At 53.7% G+C, this 17,698-nt stretch overlaps 2 protein-coding genes across 5 annotated transcripts in view; both read right to left on the bottom strand.

The window, feature by feature from the left end:
- Positions 1-1,545: 1,545 nt before the first annotated feature.
- Positions 1,546-11,261, bottom strand: Hoxa10 (homeobox A10). 2 transcript variants are annotated; one of them, XM_013024492.1, is made up of 2 exons: positions 10,640-11,261; positions 1,546-3,116 (listed from the first exon to the last, which is right to left on the bottom strand). In XM_013024492.1, the coding sequence occupies exons 1-2, from the start codon at positions 10,647-10,649 to the stop codon at positions 2,842-2,844; spliced, it is 285 nt and encodes a 94-aa protein (XP_012879946.1). In that variant the 5' UTR covers positions 10,650-11,261; the 3' UTR covers positions 1,546-2,841. The 2 variants fall into 2 exon arrangements, with proteins under 2 accessions (XP_012879946.1, XP_012879944.1); XM_013024490.1 differs by lacking the exon at positions 10,640-11,261 and adding an exon at positions 4,370-5,366.
- A 2,323-nt stretch (positions 11,262-13,584) lies between these two features.
- Hoxa11 (homeobox A11) overlaps positions 13,585-17,698 on the bottom strand; it is a 4,730-nt gene continuing 616 nt past the window's right edge. Inside the window, exons 2-4 of one of the 3 annotated variants that reach the window (XM_013024418.1) lie at positions 15,983-16,001; positions 15,379-15,494; positions 13,585-13,916 (exon numbers count right to left, since the gene is read on the bottom strand). In XM_013024418.1, the coding sequence (XP_012879872.1) occupies positions 13,684-13,916; positions 15,379-15,494; positions 15,983-16,001 (368 nt within the window). In that variant the 3' untranslated portion in view covers positions 13,585-13,683. Of the gene's footprint in view, positions 13,917-15,378; positions 15,495-15,982; positions 16,050-17,698 lie in introns of all 3 variants that reach the window. The other 2 variants (XM_013024416.1, XM_013024417.1) reach the window with 2 other exon arrangements.

Genomic DNA, 17,698 nt, shown 5'->3' with positions numbered 1-17,698 from the left:
CTTTCCAGAGCTCACACTCGGTACTCGGTGTGGAGGGTGTGTGTGTATTTCAGCCTTGCATAAGAATGGCGGGGTCTCGGACCAGCGCCGGCCTACAGTAGAGAAGGCTTAGGATGCAAGGGAGCGCCCCTGACCTTGAATGGCCCGGGGCCCAGAATTCTTACCACGCCCCCGGCGTCCAAAGAAGCAGCAGCAAACCTGACCATACCTGCTCTCCCAGCCAGGTGTAGGGGAGGGAGATGGTGAGGCCGGCTAGCTGGCACAGCGCTGGGAAGACACGCAGCTCCTGCACAGGGAAAGCCGAGGTTGCCACCGCAGGCCTGGCACGACCGGAGCCATGATGCCCCCCGCCTGGCCGGCCCCCCGCGCGCGCACAGGTACCTGGAGACGATTTCAACTGAAGTAATGAAGGCAGTATCGTGCTGTCGAGAGAAAGGTGGATCCCAACAACAGGAAACTACCTAAATCACCGACCAGTTCTGGAGCTGCCCGCGCGGGGCTGCCTCACTCGCTGTCGCTGCCACTGCCGCTGCCACTGCCGCCGCCAAGGAGATAACCCTGCGATCGTGCCCGGCCCAGCCCCTTGGCAACCTGCGCCCGCCACTGCCACGGAGTGGCCCAGGCTGCCGCAAGCCCATCACTACATGGGAAGCCACCGATCCCCAGTATGGTAAGCCCGAGAGAGGGGGAGCAGGCAGGGGAGAAGGAGAGGGAGGGCGGAAGGGAAGGCCAAGCAAAGAGGAAAAAGGAAGGAGGGGGAGTTGGCGAGGAGAGCGGGGAACAAGCTCTGGCTGTGCCGGTTTCCCAAATCCTGCTGCTTAGCAAACCAGCGCCGAGTGGCGGCAGTCTTAGGTGACTGAAAAAGCGCGAGGGACCGCAAAGCGTCGGGTGCTCTGTCTGGCCGCGGCCTCCCGCGCTCGCTCCCCGCAGCCACTCGCTCTCCCCCTCTCTAGCTCCCATCCTCCAGCCCGCCCGCCCAGGCGCGCGCTCCCGCGGCCCAACCCCCCCCCTCTTGAGCGGCGCCCCCCCCATCTCTGGCGAGCAGGAAACGCGTGGCCCCGGAGAAGGCCGCCAGGTGGGGGAGGCCTGCTGGGGGCGGGGGTGGCCCTGGACAGCCGGACCAGGGTCCACCTAACCTCTGCTGCAGAAGCTTTAGTGATATGCAGTGCGCATGGCCTGCTCCCCGGATTCAGGGTTAGGGTCAACTGGGACCCGGGGACCCGAAAAGTAACTTGCTTCTGAGAGCCTTTCCAGGGCTCCCGAAAGAAATCCTGTTTAGCTTCCTCTGTCTATGCACCTCCCCTCTCAACTGAAACCACTGGTCCAAGACAGCCACAATCCAGATATACTAGCAAGTCATAAAACTGAACAAAAGCCGACAAACCTTACGGCACCAGGGCTATAGGGCCCAGACAAATTACGACCGTCTAGGTAATATTTAAATAGATGCCTAAAGTAATTGCAGGGGGCTCAGGCTAGCCCGCCTGTTGTAAAAGTGGTGGACAGGATAAAGTGGAAGGTGAAGATAAGAAGTCAAAAAAGAGGTAAAATTTTAAAAAGCTTCATTCCACAGCTTTTATTCTATAAGAACATAAACATCATCTTTTTTTCCACGCACAGCAGCAATACAATATTAATTTATTCTGATTTAAGATTAGAAGTAAATAAAGCTAGAACTAACATTTATAATAACGATAGAATGCATTTGCTTAAAACAAGATTGGCATTTTTCATAATAATAGACATTTATACAGATTTGTATTTATAGTTTTTTTTCTTTTTTTGCACCTACAGGTTTGACCCTTTTATGCATGTAACTTCACAGTATAAAGGAAATCCAAACGATATCTCCCTTTTCTCATTTCTCTGCCTGCCAAAGCCCTTCTAGGCATCCATGAAGTTCAGAAAGCTCCAAACCCCCCAAAAAATGAATTAAAAAAAACCCCAACTCCACACAATAGGGAGAATCATGGTGTGCTTTTCCTGTTACCAGTGGCAACAATTATAATGACAAAAATCCACTAATTCCACATGTCTAAACAAAAACTACATTATTTATCAACAGCCAGAAGGATATGGAAATTCAGAGGTAAGAGAAATTTTCAGTCAGGCAATGCAAGACCTTACATGAACTAGAAGAGAGGTTTCTTTCTGTTGGTCATTCCTTTTTGCATTTAAAGCTGGGATATCTTACAGAGGGAGAAAAAAATTAATCTTTCTGATTCTCATGTTTTCAATCAGCCAAAGTCAAGCCCTTCTGCCAACCTGCGTGACCATGCCCGTATGCCCTTCCCTTAGCCAAGAAAGACAAGAAGAAAGAAAAAAGAAACCTAGGGGCCTATGTCCCCTGATTGAACACAGCCCACTATTCCAGGCAGGCAGGCAGGCTTGCGGTGACAGCTCCTTGCACCATTGACCTCAAGCCAGACACCTCTGTGCCGACAATGGGACCTCAGCCTCTGGCTAGGTTTGCTCCAGGCTGAGCAGGAAACCACCTCAGTGGAGAAGGACAGAGGCCATTTCAAGCAGTGGAGCATTTCAAGACAGTAAACCCAGCCCAATCAGGACTTGACAGTTAGGACAGTATCTGTCTCTATAGAATTTTGGCGCAATATGGCTTTTTCCCCCAGAAAACAAGTAAACCAGCACCAAGCAAACAAAGAAACAAACAAAGTCAGAACAAACCAGCCCTGCCCAGATGTAATGGCCCTGGAGATGGCGAGTGTGGGAGGAAGGAAAGGGGCTCCGGCACAGGTGCGAGTTCTGGGGCAGAGGCTGAACACAGGGGGAGGGGGGGACCTTCTCTCTGGAAGCCAGAACATGGCTTCTCCTGGAGCTTCATCAGGAAAAATTAAAATTGGCTGTGAGCTCCCGGATCCGATTTTCTCGGTTCATTTTCTTCAATTTCATCCTGCGGTTCTGAAACCAGATTTTCACTTGTCTGTCCGTGAGGTGGACGCTACGGCTGATCTCTAGGCGCCGCTCTCGAGTAAGGTACATGTTGAACAGAAACTCCTTCTCCAGCTCCAGCGTCTGGTGCTTGGTGTAGGGGCAGCGCTTCTTCCGGCCGCTCTTTGCTGTGAGCCAGTTGGCTGCATTTTCGCCTTTGGAATTGCCTGGCGTTTAAGAGAATACAGAGGGGAAGGTTAAGTGGAGGCCATTGGAGCTGCAAGCAAGGGTTGAATCGTGGACATCTTTCCCAGATGAGGGATGCCTGAAGGCACACAAGAGAGGGTTTATGCCCTCTCTGGGCTTGGGAGAGCAAGCAGTTCCTCCCAAAGTCATGCCAAGATAGAGTGGGCCTGGAATCTGCACCCACATTCCCAATTTGTACTTTGCCCCAAACACCTGTTTTAGCACAGAGCTATTGGGGAGTGCTTGAAGAATAAAGGCTTGAAGGGCAGGCTGTACATCTTGAACTTAATGCCTTTCTTCGCATCCCTGATGCCCTATGGCAGGTGACCTTTTCCTACAGCCTCCTCCAGGCTGGGGGCATCCTTACTTGGATGGAAGACCTGCAGCCCCACTGTCCCACTCCAGCCCTCTTTGATTGCCCAAGGCCTGATGAAAAAGAGAAGGGTCTATAGTCAACAGGAAAGTCACACACACACACACACACACACACACACACACACACACACACACACACAAAATTGATTCTGAGTTCAAGGGCCCTCCCTCGCAGGAGCCTGGATGTGCAGCTGGACGATTCTGGATTCCAAGGGAAGCTAAATGGCCCCTCTCAGGCTTTCAATTCCGGGCCCAGGCGTCCGGGCCGGATTTGCCTTTTTCTTTCCTTTTTTTCTTTTCTTTTTCTTTCTTTTTTTCTTTTCTTTTCTTTTTTTTTGCTTCCTCGCAACAAGAATTCCCGCCCCTCCAGCAACTTTGAAAAAGGCATGGGGGATCGTAAACTCGAACTTCGCCGGTTAATGGGCTTATTTATTGGCGCTGGCGGCTGCTTATTTTGGATGCCTTACAAACATCCGTGCTATCTGCGGGCGAGCCGCTTTCCTTCCCTCCCCCTCCCCCCGCGGGGGCCGCGCCGCGCAGGCTGGGCCGGGGACCAGGACTTGGGGTGCTCCGGGCCACAAGCAAGAGCAGGCACAGGAGGAGGTTTGCTCGCTGGTGTCGTCGCCCCGAGTCAGGGTGAGCTGGGGCCAGCGCTGAGGACATCTTGATGTGGGGCGCTAAGCCGGACATGAATTTTTACTGCGTCCTCACGCCCAAATATTAAAAAGCAAGTTCACAAGGTCAGCCTGCCTACAGCTTGGGCCAAGGCCGGCCGGCTGCTGCGCGGGCTCCCGGTTCTTGGGTCTGCCTGCCTGCCTGCCTGCCCGCCTCGTAGCAGCCCTCTGGCGCGCCCGCTTACCCAGGGAGTCCTTCTCCGGCGAGGCTTTGCTGCTCTCGGAAGGGGCCGGGGAGAGGTCCTCCGCCGCCGACGAGGACGCGTGCGCCTCCTCGTCGCCCTGCGAGCTGCCGCCGCCGCCGCCGCACACCAGCGTGGGGGGCGGCGGAGAATCGAGGGCTCGTTCCTTCCGGGCCGCTTCGGCCGAACCCGAGGCGAGTGCGGGCGGAGGATCGAAGCCGCGGCCCGGAGGCTGCGCAGGGAACGGGCCAGCGCCCAGCTGCTGCGCGCCGCCGCCGCCGCCGCCGCCACTGCCGTAGCCCTTGGCCGTGCCGTAGGCCTGCGAGAGGCGGAAGTAGCCGGGCACGGGTACTCCGCTGGAGGCGCCCAGGGCGCAGCCGTCGGATGGCGGACCCCGGGGATAGGGGGCCAGGTCGGAGGCGGCGGCCGTGCCTTTGGGGCATTTGTCTGCCGAGTCGTAGAGGCAGTAGGAGCTCTCTTCTTTGATGTTCTGTGCGAAAGAGCATGAAGTGGACTGTGGCGGGGGCTGGGGTGGTTGCGGCGGGGGCGGCGGCGGCTGCTGGGGTGGCTGCTGCGGCGATGGCCCCTCCGGTGGCTCCATCCGGCAGGACCGGGGCGCGTCTAGCCACAGGTCTATGGGCGCGGGCGCGTAGCCATGAGCTCCCGGACCCATGCCCCCGGTACTACCACCGCCGCCCGGCGACGCCGCTTCATTGCGCTTGCCACCCAGTGCCGGGAAGAGCCCGCAGCTCTGCAGCCCGTAGGGCAGGTCAGTGGCAGGCGGCAGGTAGACCCCGCCGTGGGCGTAGTAACCTCCTCCGCCGCCCCCAGCGCCACCGCCACCACCGCCCGCCTCGCCTCTGCCCGAGCTGATGAGCGAGTCGACCAAAAAAGAGTTCGCGGCGGGGCTCTCCGAGCATGACATTGTTGTGGGATAATTTGGCGAAGGGAGCAGATAGCCCTTTCTGGCTGACATTTCTTGTGCAAAACATGCTGAATACGATTAGCAATCCCCCCGCACCACGGCGGACGCCCGCAGCCAATCCTGAGCCAGAGATTCCGCGCGACCACTCCCAGTTTGGTTTCGTAGGCTCGGGGCAGCTCTCCGAGGGCGCCCTCAGAGCCCGCGATTGATATAAATATGTAATCTGTATTGATAGGCCAGAAGACGCACGCCTGACACCTTGGCCCAAAGGCCAGGAGCTGTGGGGGCTGCACCAAAGTAGCTGATGGGGGGCCTGGCCCCTGGGTTTGCCCCGCCCCTACTCGGATATGAGCCCCACGCAAGGGTCTGCTGGAAGCGCCCTTGGGCTCTGCGCAGTTAACAAGTGGAGTGTTTATGGTGCGCACTCCAGCCTGCCGTGGGTGCTCCCCAGCGCTGTTGTGGAAGCGGCCTTTAGTCCCTGGTGCCCCTTGGCCACTTCAGGGAGGACCTGTCGGGTCTCTCTTTCTACATAGTCAGCTGGAGTAGAGGTAGCTCCATCTCTGAAATCTGGCTCCCCAAACTGGCAAACGGTGCCCTCATGCCTGTAGTCCAGAGTGTCTGTAATCCAGAGAACTGGAAGAATAGCTATTGCCATACTTTTGACATTTCATACAAAATAATTCTCCAAATGCAACGGTTGATTTGTGACTCCTCCATCCCCAACACTCTCCTACGCCATCAGTTGAGCTAAACAGAATTTTCTCCTCCTTTGTGTTCACCTGCTTGCCTTCTCTGCTGTCCCAGAACCTTGCTGGGTTGGCCTGAGTGGGGTGAGAATCCATGACCGTTGTCGACTAAAGACTTCCCCATCCTCAGGCAAAGGCCAGAGTCAAGTCCAGGACACCCCCTGCCCCATCAGCCTGCGAGACACCTAGCTCAAGTCCTTTTGAGGAAGTAAAATACTGGCCCTAGGTCGTTGGCCTTCCAGAATATGCAGACCTGGAGGGCAAAGTTGGAGGAATGTGCTCAGCTGGCACTCCTTTTAGCCTTGCCATTCTCAGACTCCCAGAGGCTATGCAAAAACTAGTGTCACTACAATTCTGTCTCTCTGGGTCCCCACCCCTTTTCCTCCCTCCCCTCCAAACCCAGGGTTGGGGCAGTCCTTGCTGGAGTGCAGCATGAGTATTTTAACAAGGCCCCAGTGAGGAAATCCATTCGCCTCCAGCCCAAGCTGGGCTTGTGGCCCTGTTATAAGAGTTCCAAGGCCAGGCCTTTCACTCAGTAGACATCGGGTCTTACTCAGGGCACTTTCTTAACCAATTGGAAAAGGTTAGCCTGGGGCCTAGCCCCCAAGTGTGGGGCCTCAAACAAGGCTCAGGAAATTCGACCTTTTCCGGCCGGATCCAGTGGAGCCCTGGAGGTCGCTGCCATGCCCCTGACCTGCCGGCTACAGGTCTCCAGAATGCCCCTAGGCTTGTCTGTCCGACCATTTCCATTTGGAGCTAGTTGCTGACTGCCTGGATCCTTGGAAGGAGATTACTCCAGCGTCTGCCGAGAGGGAAAGATTCACATCCGGGTGGTCTTGTTCTAGCTTCTCTGAGAATGAAGCCACCCCAAGACAAAGCCAACCCTGAGAGGACTCGGAGGGCACCAGGGAGAGCTGGCTAAGCAGAATCCAGGCTCTGGCTTCCGGGATTCAGCGTCTGCAGAAGTGGCTGCTTGGACTGCACACACACACCCAGAGGACATTGCTAACACCGCTCTCTAACCAAGTCACTTCCATCTCCGTCCCTGCTGTGACTGGTTCCATGAACTGGACTGAGTATCAGCGTGCACAGGAAGGAGATGGAGAAAGAAGAAAAGATGAAAGAGGAGAGGGGGGAAGGAGGGGAGAGAAAGAAAAGGGAGAACGTAATAGCCCTGAGGGCACAAGCTGCAGCCGCATTTTAGCAGAATCAAGACTGAATCTGTGCGGAGATACCATTCCATTTCCTCTACTCTTTGCTTTTCAATTTCCAGAGGTTTATGGAAAACCTGAGCCCTGGGAAAAGGCAAATTCTCATCAAGGTGGCAGCCGGAGGTGAATGCTGGAAAGCTTCGGAGCACTGCAGCCTAGGTCCCTCCCATAGACTTCCGGATCTGCCGGGTCCCTGCTTGGCTCACTGCTTTAGTGGAATTGGCTGACACTATAGTGCTCAGCACTGTCACCTGGAAAAATGACAATGTGGAGATCTGCCTGAAAAAGGCATTTGATTCCTCATCTTTGCCTGGGGCCTCTCAGGAAAGCTTCAGTACATAGGAATGTAGGTCCCAAGAATCCTAAGGGTTCTTTAAGGAGGAGTCAAGCAAACCCATGGGCTAGAATTAGAGCAGTGCCTATTCAGATCCAATAGCCGAGAAAGTTTAGCTCTGGTTGAAGTTTGGGAAGGGACCAGGAGACATTGGACAATACATTTGAGATGGTGGAAGCTGCAAAAGTAAAGTGAAAGGCAATGATATAAAAGTCTTAACATTTTAGGGCCAGGGACCCCTTTGGAAAAATCTCTAAGGCCAGTTTTGACTTTTTCTATCAAAAAATGCCTATCTATGCATCCTCATAATTTGACCCGTCATTTTCGCAGACCCTTCAAAGCTTCCTCCTTTGGTTCTCTGTAGCATCCACAACATGCCTAAAACCAATAGCCCTGCCAGTTTGGTTAGTAAGATAAGCCGTCTGCCTGGCTGCAGGCTGGCCGTTCAGGTCCGTCCTAGCCAGGGCCCTAGATAGGACAGCCAAATGGGTTAGATCAGATTCCAAAGCTTGCACATGCCAACAGAGGTTAAAAAAGTCAGCTTCGGACTACATCTGCTACTAAAGGCCACACCTGGCAAAGAGTGGAGATGTCAGACACCCTGCTACCAGCCCTGAGACCGTGGCTTTGGCCCTTGAGGAAAGCATGCATACTTCTCCGTCTTGACTGCCTCTTTCCTTGCAGTAAACTGAATAGGTTATTTTGTGTGAGCTTTTTCTTACTTTTCCAAACAAACAAACAAGCAAAAAATAAGTGTATATGCTTGGATGGGAGGCTCCTGCTGATTCAGAATCTCTACCCTAACCACCCCCACCAGGACTTACTGAACGCAACGAACAACAAGAAAGCCTGCAGTGCGCCACGGGGCGGACTGGCCTAAAGTGGCTAGCTCAAACTGAAGAATACCAAGTGGCAGCAGCTCGATTTAAACACTACCAAGTGCCTCTCCAGACCTCTCAGATGATCTGGAGCATTCTCCCATCACAGACCAGCGCTAAGGCTTCGGTGACTCCCTAGAACACAACAGTGAGGTGTTAGCCCCCTCAATAAAATATTCCATGTATCGATTTGATCTCCTTGGCTTTCCCGACATTCCCCATCCCCAAGAGATTAAGAAAAGCTATTCAACGTAGAGTGGATCTGCTTCTGTTCACTGTCTCCTGCTTGCCCATTTGCTGTTTTCCTTCTTTCCCTTTCACCCTTCCTACCAGCTGCTTAATTTCTTTCTTTCAGCCAGGATGCTTTTGACCTAAAAGCTTCCATGCCTGCTTTCTTCCACCAGGCTTATGCAGTGGTTACATTGCTGCTAGAGTCTGTGCTTTATTGGTGAGTAAGCTTTACCCATTTCTACCTGGTAGTAACACTCCTTCCCTCCATGGATGGAGCCAAAGAAAATGCCAGACTCTGTGGACCAACCAAGACTTTGGCAAGTATTACTCTGCATATGACTAGATTTCAGATTCCTCTTCCTGAGTAGGCCTTTGCAGGCCACTAGAAATAAATTGTTACACATTGTTACTGTGCAAATCATGTTCTTTTTTTTTTTTAAAAAAAACAACATCAAAAAACTCCAACAATTTGTATATGAAGGTCATTTAAAATATTTTCCAAGCTCCAAATTATCCATAGGGTAATCAGGTTGGGCTGTAGCCCCAGAGAGGAAAAAATAATGTTATTTCTTTGTATTCCATGCTAACACACAAAAAATCCTCCGTGTCTCTGAATCATTAATTTACAAATAACTGGAAATAGGTCCCACAAGCATGATGTCCTTCTTTAAGATTTTTAATATTTCCAGGGATATTTGATGTGTCTACTTTGAAGAGATCAGGTGCAATCTACTCTTAGAAGTTTTAATTTTTTTTTTACCCTAAATCCAGTGATTGAGTTTGCTTTTGCCTACCATGGGGGAAGTATTAAGGCCTTTCCCTGAATTACAACATTCTATAAGAAACTGAAGTTGGGTCAGGGTTAGTAGGAAGGGCTCCAGCCACAGAGTGGATATTCACTCCTTTTTTCATTCTTGCTGCTTTTTTTCTCTTTTTTGACATAGTTTGGAAGCCTGTGTCCAACAAAGACTGGTGACCGATATGCACACATTGACACGGGCATGCGTATGCATGCACATACCTACACAGAACCTTCTTTTTCTTGAGAAAAGAGATTCTCTTTTCTCATCTGGGGACACAAAATAACTATTTCTAAGAAACAGATACAATATATTTAATAATAAATAAATACAATATATTTAAATAAAAATTTATGAAAGGGAATTTAAATCTGATGTCCAAAATATAAGTGTTTTGATCATTTGGAACTTGTTTTATGAATACTTCTGGATGAGACATTGCTCTCATGCCCCTTTTGAAAATGTATAGGTGTGTGGATCTTATGCATTTATTCACCTCTCTAAAATACTCTAAAAAAGGCTTAATTTAAAATCTAATTTTGCTGGCTGCAAAAAGCCAGCCGGGTGATAAGGGCACTTTCCAAATAGGCGTCGCAGACAGACCTCAGCAAAGGTCTCAAAACTCGAATGCGACTTCTTCCAGTTGGATTTTTTGGGGGAAACAAAGGTTTCTCCCAGACGTTGGAGTAGACTTCTAGACTACACCTACTAGAAAGCCAGCAACCTCGGGCTGTCTGCCCCTGGGAATAAGCCTACTCAGCCCGCCCAGGGTGCAGACTTCTCCATTGTTTAGCGTACAAACTTTCCGTTTTCCTTAGTTCTGCCATCTTCCCCCCCCCCCCCTCCTGTAGGCACTACCCTGACTCGCAGCACAGCGGGAATCCTTTCACCTAGATATCTCTCATCCTCAATTCTTTGGTTTATTCCCACAAGATGGACAGATCATCTCGGATAAGATGCTGGGGGTGGGGGAGAATGTTGGTATGTGGAGCTAAAGTGGACAACTTTCCTCTTAGGCCTTCCCCTGCGCGAACGCCTGCCGCGTCGCCCCATAAAGCGCACTTGGCTCCCCAGCTCTTTTTAGACATCAGCCACCTCTCCACACCCACCGGGATCCCAGCGCAATGGCTAAACCTGTGGCCTCTTACCTTGACACATTTCCGAAATCACTGCCAGCGGGCAGCTGGATTCTCCACGCCGCGATGCCCGCGAGGCCTGGCGGAGGCTCCTTGCTTTAAATTACAACATCGATCACTTCTTGAGCGCGAGCACCCCCTTTTTTTTTGGTACGAATGGAAACGGGACAAGTGAAATAATGTACCGTGCTGCTCTTAGTATCAGAAGCGAACAAAGGCCAAGAATCACGCTGGGGTTCCCGGCTCCCCGGCGGCTTTGACATTGATCGGAAGTGCGCCATCTCGTGGCGGCTGAGCGCCTAGGCCCAGCCGGAGCTCCAGCCTGGCAGCCGAGAGAAGGAAGCCGGTTCCCGGCAGAGACAGAAGAAGAAAGGGAGAGGATGTGCCCAGCCCGCTGCTATTGAGATCTCATTTTTACATCTAAGAAATTGCTGCAAAACTCCAGCCGGGTTTATAGAGGCGCATTCCAAATATGCAAATTGGCCTTCCCGGGACGGGTTTACGACCACATTGTCACAGCCACCGGAGGATGGGCTTTTATAGGGCTCAGAAATCAAACCCGCGCCCGCCCGCCGCCCGCCCGCCCGCGAGCAGTTCTCCTGGCTAGACTCTAGCAACTTGAGAGACTTTGGTTAATCTTTAACCATCCCAAAGGAAGTCTTTCCCTAAACCCGGACTTCCCTGCCCGCCCCCTCTATCCCCCCAGGAGGGCCCTTGTTCCTCTCTGTGTGTCCATCAACTTAGACATTCATGGGGGGGGTGTCTGTCTCGCTCCCCTTTCAGTTGGCTTTCCTCTGTTGAGCTAGCTAGACAAACACACAAACAAACAAACAGAGTAGGGTCTGGAGCCTGGGGCCTCTTTCCAAATGCGACCCTCTCTGCTGCTTTGGCCCTGCCTGGGTGGCTAAAGAAAGGGTGGATGGGCAACAAAAGGCTCTGTCCTTTCCGCCCTGCCCCTCAAGGTTATGGGTGATGTCCAAATTTAAGGCAGAAGTTCAAAGGCAGCAAACAAAGAGGAAACCCGACATCTTTCTTTTCCCAAAGGGAAACCGCTGCCCCAGCTGGGAGCTGGAGAGAAAGCTCACTGGGCTCCCGAGAGTCTGGTCTGACTTGGAGCCCAGACTGACCTTCCCCCTGTTAGAGGGATCCACAGGGCAGTACAGAGGGGTTTTACCCCAGTCTCCAGCCCTGAGGAGAGCAAGGAGAGCCTAGGGTAAAATCCACTGGCCACTCCAGGCCCAAGGATTTCTCCAGGGCTGAGAATGAAGTCTCCCTTAGGGCCTGAGATAACCCATCCCTAGGACCCTACTTTCCAGAGGGACATGGTCAACCATCTTGGCTTCCTAAGCTTGGCTTCTACTGTATCCAAATTCTGATTCAATCACCTCTTCATTCTCTAGAAAGGGAATGGTGGTGGTAACTTGTCCCTTTGCCAGTAAAAGGATGTCAAAGGAAGGGAGACATTTGGCAGGGAAAGAAGAGCAGGGAGAGGAATGTCACACCACAACCCATCACTCAAGTTTCCTCTGTCTTTATTTTCCTTGTGTCTTGTTGTCTGTGTGCATCCTGCAATGTATATGGTGGGCAATGTCCGAGAACAGGCAACACTCCCATTACAAACAGAGACACCAGACATTTCTTAACAGTGGGAGGCAGAACAGATTCAAAGGGAGGGTGCCTGGTTCCAGGTCCTAACCAGCTGCACTGCTTTCCAAAACCCAGAAGAAATCAACTAATGGACAAAAAAAGTATTGAAACAAATTAGGTTATGGTTCCTTTATTTACAAGTCATTTGAACACCATCCCTGTATGAAGCTTACATTCAAATATTCTTAGCAGTGAGCGAGTTTAACCGTGGAACACTGTAAACAGATAGAGCCTTTAAATATTTTCCTCCTCCTCCCACCCTCTACATTGCATCTTTTAAAATTCACTTTGGTTCCTTCAGGGAAATATATATATATATAATATAATATTTATCTTTTAAAATAATTCCAAATCACTCTCAGGGTCTTGGAAGGTCACCAGAAGCTTCCAAGCCTAGTTCTGAGCCAATGAGGGCAGAGTTCGGCATCGGAACCGGAACTGCGGATTGTGGGGGACTCCAGCCCCTTGTAGCCATAGTCATGGACCCACTGGCCAGGCCCACTGCCATGCTGCCTGACACAGAGCAAATCCAAGTTTCATTAAATGTGGTGGAGACTTTACCAGACTGCTGCACTCCACAGGCATTTCCTGCAGAGATTGAGAGGCCAGCGGCCTGGGCACAGCCTCTGGATTTTTCAGTCTTCCACCTCGGGGGAAACCTGCAGCGTTTGGACCAGGCTCTGGGCCTGAGTGGCAAACTGGAATGAAGACTCCTTATTTGGGAGGAAGAAAATCCAGGTGGGCTCTAGGAGGTGGTCGCTAGGGGCTTAGGATGGTACTGTGAGGTGAGTAGCTAAGAGGGGAGAAACATCACTGCCACCTGGAGAGTAGATTTCTCTTCCCTGAAGAATCAATCTGAAGTCTTTTCTCACCTCACAGTCACCTCTTAGTCCAGCTGCCTTTCACATGGCCTTTGGAAAGCAACCCCCTTTCTCTGCATCTAGGAGTCCTCCCCTCTTCTCCTGCTCTTGTCCCCAAGTGCAAAGGAGCCTGGAGAGGACATAGCTTCTTGACTTTGGAGTCCTGGGGGTAGGCAGGCTCTGTGTGGAGGGTCCTGGGAAAGTAGACCTCAGGGGGTCTTGGCAGGGGGCCCAGTCCCCCCAGTGGAGACCACACCCAGCCTCTGAATAGGCTGCAGACTCTCAGAATGAGCCAGCAGGGGTCCCAACCATTCATTCTAGTTGATGCACAACTCTTAGAATCCAATTATTAATAGGAATCTTAACCACTGAGATCTTGACCGAGAATCCCAGCATTCCCTTGTTGGGTTATCTCCATATAGCCTCTGTCTTGTACACCTCCTTTCCCCCCCCCAAAAGTCACCACGTAGCTTGACCTTGTCAAGGGCAAAATCTGCATATTACCTTCCGTGTCTGAAACCCCCCACCCAATTCCAGCCCACAAGAGCCTTAGAGGAGCGGATTAGCTGAGTAGTACTGTAAACGGTCCCTGTTGATTTTTTTTTCCTTCATCCTTCTGTTCTGAAACCAGATTTTGACTTGACGGTCGGTGAGGTTGAGCATGCGGGACAGTTGCAGGCGTTTCTCTTTGTTAATGTAGACGCTAAAAAAGAATTCCCGCTCCAGCTCGCGGATTTGGTATTTGGTATAGGGACAGCGCTTTTTTCGGGTACGTTGGCCACCTATGGAAGGAGAAAGACAGGGGGGTGAGCCAAGCATGGAGGCTACAAATCATCTCCCCCCCACACAAAAAAACCCCAAGTTGAGGAAAAAGGCTAGCCACAGCCAGTGGAGACCCCACCAAGCTTCTTTCGGGTCCCTCTAGTCCCTGCCCTTAGACTCCTCCTGCGAGCTGGGGACAAGCTGCTGTCGGAGCTCAGCCTCAAATAAAATCCAGCTCCTTAGATAGGCCCCGGGGGAAGGTGCTCTGGCTGGCCCCGAGCAGAAGGGAAGGCTCCTTATAGCAACAGGCGGGTTTGCTCTGCCTAAACCGCTTTGAAAGCAGCCGAGTGGGGGGTTCCTGGCTGCCTCTCTCCCTGCCAGACTAAACAAACAGCCGCCTACGGACATTTCACCTTCAGCACCTGGGCCGCCTGTTCCCGAAGCAGTAAAGGAGCCCAGGTCCCAGGCTTTTTCGTGGTGACTATGATTCTGATCTTGTTAACTTGTGGGGCGGCTGCAGGGTCTTTGTCAGCCTCCAGGCGGGTCATCAGCTCCAGCCTCCCGAACAACCTCTCCACCAGCCTGGTGGGAGGGGGGGGTGTCAGCCGAAGACCCCAGCCCTATGCCACACAGCCAACGGGGAAGAGGGGGGGCCTCGGCAGGGTTGGGGTGCTGTTTTAACAAGCGGGGGGGGGGACAGAGTGGCTTCTTGAAGCCACAGGCAAGATCGACTTGCTCCCCCGCTCTTTAAAGAAAGAAAGAAAGAAAAAACCCAACCCCACAAGACCAAGAAAAAAATGCGTTTGACAGATTTAATAACAATTGTGACTAACATGAGTTGGACAGAAGGCAGCACGTAATTGCCACCGCGCCAGAGGAAAATGGCTTCCTTTGGACAAAAAGGCCAACTTTAGGTTAATTTGTTTCTTTTAATATATTGCTCGAGCTAAGCGGGCTACTTTATCTGTGAAATGCGCTCCGAGCGCCATCGTTAACCCGCGATGCCTTTGAATGCCAGCCGGGCCTGGAGTCCCCGGCGCAACACATGGCTTTTATAAAAATCTCCGGATTACCTCGCTATCAAAGGCTCCTGAAGCCCTTGTAGGGGGAATTTACAGGCGCCCACCTCCGGCTCCCCAGCCTGGAGCTGGCCCCGAGCGGGACCGAGCTGTCGGATTTGGGAGCTGAGAAGGAGGGGGAGAAAAAAAAAAACAGGGAAGAAGAAGAAGGGGAAAAAAAAAGGAGTTGTGCTTTTTTTTTCTTCTTTGCAGGCATGCTTTGGCCGGTGGGTATTTCACGGCCAATTTCAGCACTCGCCACGTGATCCCGCCTTTTATAACAAAGTTTTGTTGGGGAAAACCTAAAGGCCCTTCATAAACCTTATATGCTTATAAAACAGCATATAAAAATTTAACAGCGGTGCTGGGCTAGATTTCCAACTCCCCTTTCATAAAGCGCAGGGCGCGCTGCCTTTATACGTACTGGAGCCGCCGGCCTTGTCCTCAGTGTGGCCGGAAGACGACTCGGGGCTGCTACTGCTCTCGGGGCGCCGCCGCCGCTCCTTCTCCTCCGCCGTTGCGGCCGCGCTTCTTGCCGGGCTCATCGTCATCCCTGAGCTCGTCGGCGCTGCTGCCCGCGCTGCCCGCACACTCGGCGTCCCCGCGCTCGGCCCGCTCTCGCCGCCGCTCCTTCTCCTCCTTCTCCTGCTCCCGCAGCCGCCGCAGCTCCTCCTCCTGCTCACGCCGCCTCCGGGCCTCCAGCTCACGCCTCCGCTCCTCATCACGCCGCTTCCACTCGCTGATGCGGTCCACCTCATCGCTATCGCTGCGGGGAGGCGGCCATGGGCTCAGCCCTGAGATGGTCCCAGCGCCGCCCCCACGGCCCCGCCCCCGCGAAGGCCCCTCCCACAGGCCCCGCCCCCTGAAGACGGCCCCTCCCACCGGCCCCAGCGAAGGCCCCTCCCACCAGCCACGCCCCTGAAACGATGGCCCCTCCCACCGGCCTCAGCGAAGGTCACTCCTACCAGCCCCGCCCCTGAAGATGCCCCTCCCACCGGCCCCGCCCCTGAAAAGATGGCCCCTCCCACCAGCCCCCGCCCCCTGAAAGACGGCCCCTCCCACTGGTCCCAGGGGCCTCGCCCCCAGTGGCAGGCCCTCACAAAGCTCCACCTCCCCCGCGGAAGCCCCGCCCCCCCGTGACGGCCCCGCCCCCAGGCCCCACCCGCCCGCCTCCTACCTGTCACTGCTAGAGCTGGAAGGTGGCCTCTCGAGCTTCGGCTTCCTCCCACGGGGCTTGGGGGGCGGCTTCTCCGCTAGGGAAAAGGAGGATGCTCACCACCTCGCCTCAGCACGCCCACCCAGGCTCACCCTGGCCCGCGGACGCCTACCTGGCTTCCGGCCGCGCTGAGGCTTCTTGACAGACACATCGGAGTCCGAGGAGGAGGAGGATGAGGAGGAGGACGATGCTGACCTGGCCACCGCTGCTGGCTGCGCCATCACCCCGTCAGAGTCTGCTTTGGAGTCGGAGTCGGAGGCTGTGGGCACCTTCTGGGGCACACAGCAGGGTGTCGGGGCCGAGCAGGCAGAGGGTCACAGGGCCGAAGGCCACGGCCACCCATCCCCCACTGCCTTCAGTGCCATCCAAACCCCTCCTTACAACAAAAGGGCAGGTGGCACAGGCCTGGCAGCTCGTGGAGGTCAGGGCCAAGCTGGCATCGTGGGGTTCAAATATGCCCTCCTCAGGCCAATGAGCAGCCGCCTCTTGCCCCGGCCAAGCCTAGCATGCAGTACTCACCCTAGCTTGTACACACACACACACACACACACACACACACACACGCACACGCACACGCACGCACGCACATGGCTCTGCAGGCTTGTGGCATGCCCGCCCCCAGAATGCCACACTGGACATAGTGAATCAGAACCTGCTGCTCCTCAAGAAACTGCCTGGGCCCCACCACAGAGGGCCACATGTTCTATGCGTCAGTCATGGCTGGAAGCCACGGGGCTGGGAGAGAGAGCCCCATGTAAACTGAGAAAAGGGACCACAGGGCACCCTACCTTTTTCTTCCGCCCTCCTGGGGGCCCCCTCCGAGGTGGCCGGCCCACAGTCTTCTTCTCAGGGGTGAAATCCTGTGGGAGGAGAAGGGAGCTGCAGGGGGTGTGGGCTGCCACGTGGGGTTCTCCCTCACACAGGCCCCGGCCCGCCCTCCAAAGGAGCAGGCAGCGGCTCACCTGGTCACTGGTCTTCTCTGACTCAGACGAGCTCTCTGAGTTCTCATCCTCTGACGGCGAGATGCTGGCTGGATCCAGGTCACTGGAGGCTTTGCGAGCTCGTTTCGAGACAGACATCTGCGAGGAAGCATGGCCACTATCAGTAACCCAGCAAGCAGCGCTCATGGCAAGGGATGAAAAGCCCAGGGGTGGCAGAGGGTCTAGAAGCTGTGTGTGTCCTGGGGTTTGAATACAGGGCCTGGAAGCTCTGTGTGTGTGTGTGTGTGTGTGTGTGTGTGTGCGTGTGTGTGTCCTGGGGTTTGAACACAGGGGCCTGCATAGAAGCTGTGTGTGTGTGTGTGTGTGTGGATTTTTTTTGGTCATTCGTGGGGCTTGAACTCTGGGCTTGGGCGCTGTCCCTCAGTTCTTCAGCTCAAGACGAGCGCTCTACCACTTGAGCCACAGCGCCACTTCTGGTTTTCTACTGGTTTATTGGAGATAAGTTTCATGGACTTTCCTGCCCAGGCTGGCTTTGAACTGTGATCCTCAGATCTCAGCCTCCTGAGTAGCTAGGATTACAGGCGTGA

The sequence above is a fragment of the Dipodomys ordii genome, unplaced genomic scaffold, assembly GCF_000151885.1.
Source record: "Dipodomys ordii isolate 6190 unplaced genomic scaffold, Dord_2.0 Scaffold76, whole genome shotgun sequence".
NCBI lineage: Eukaryota > Metazoa > Chordata > Mammalia > Rodentia > Heteromyidae > Dipodomys > Dipodomys ordii.
This window is presented reverse-complemented; position numbering and strand designations above follow the sequence as displayed.

Excerpts from the sequence above, each read along its gene's own strand:
- Hoxa10 (XM_013024490.1), bottom strand. The coding sequence starts at position 5,342 with ATGTCAGCCAGAAAGGGCTATCTGCTCCCTTCGCCAAATTATCCCACA. Across the intron at positions 3,117-4,369 it reads GCCGGAGAAGGACTCCCTGG|GCAATTCCAAAGGCGAAAAT; the intron begins GTAAGCGGGCGC and ends CTTAAACGCCAG.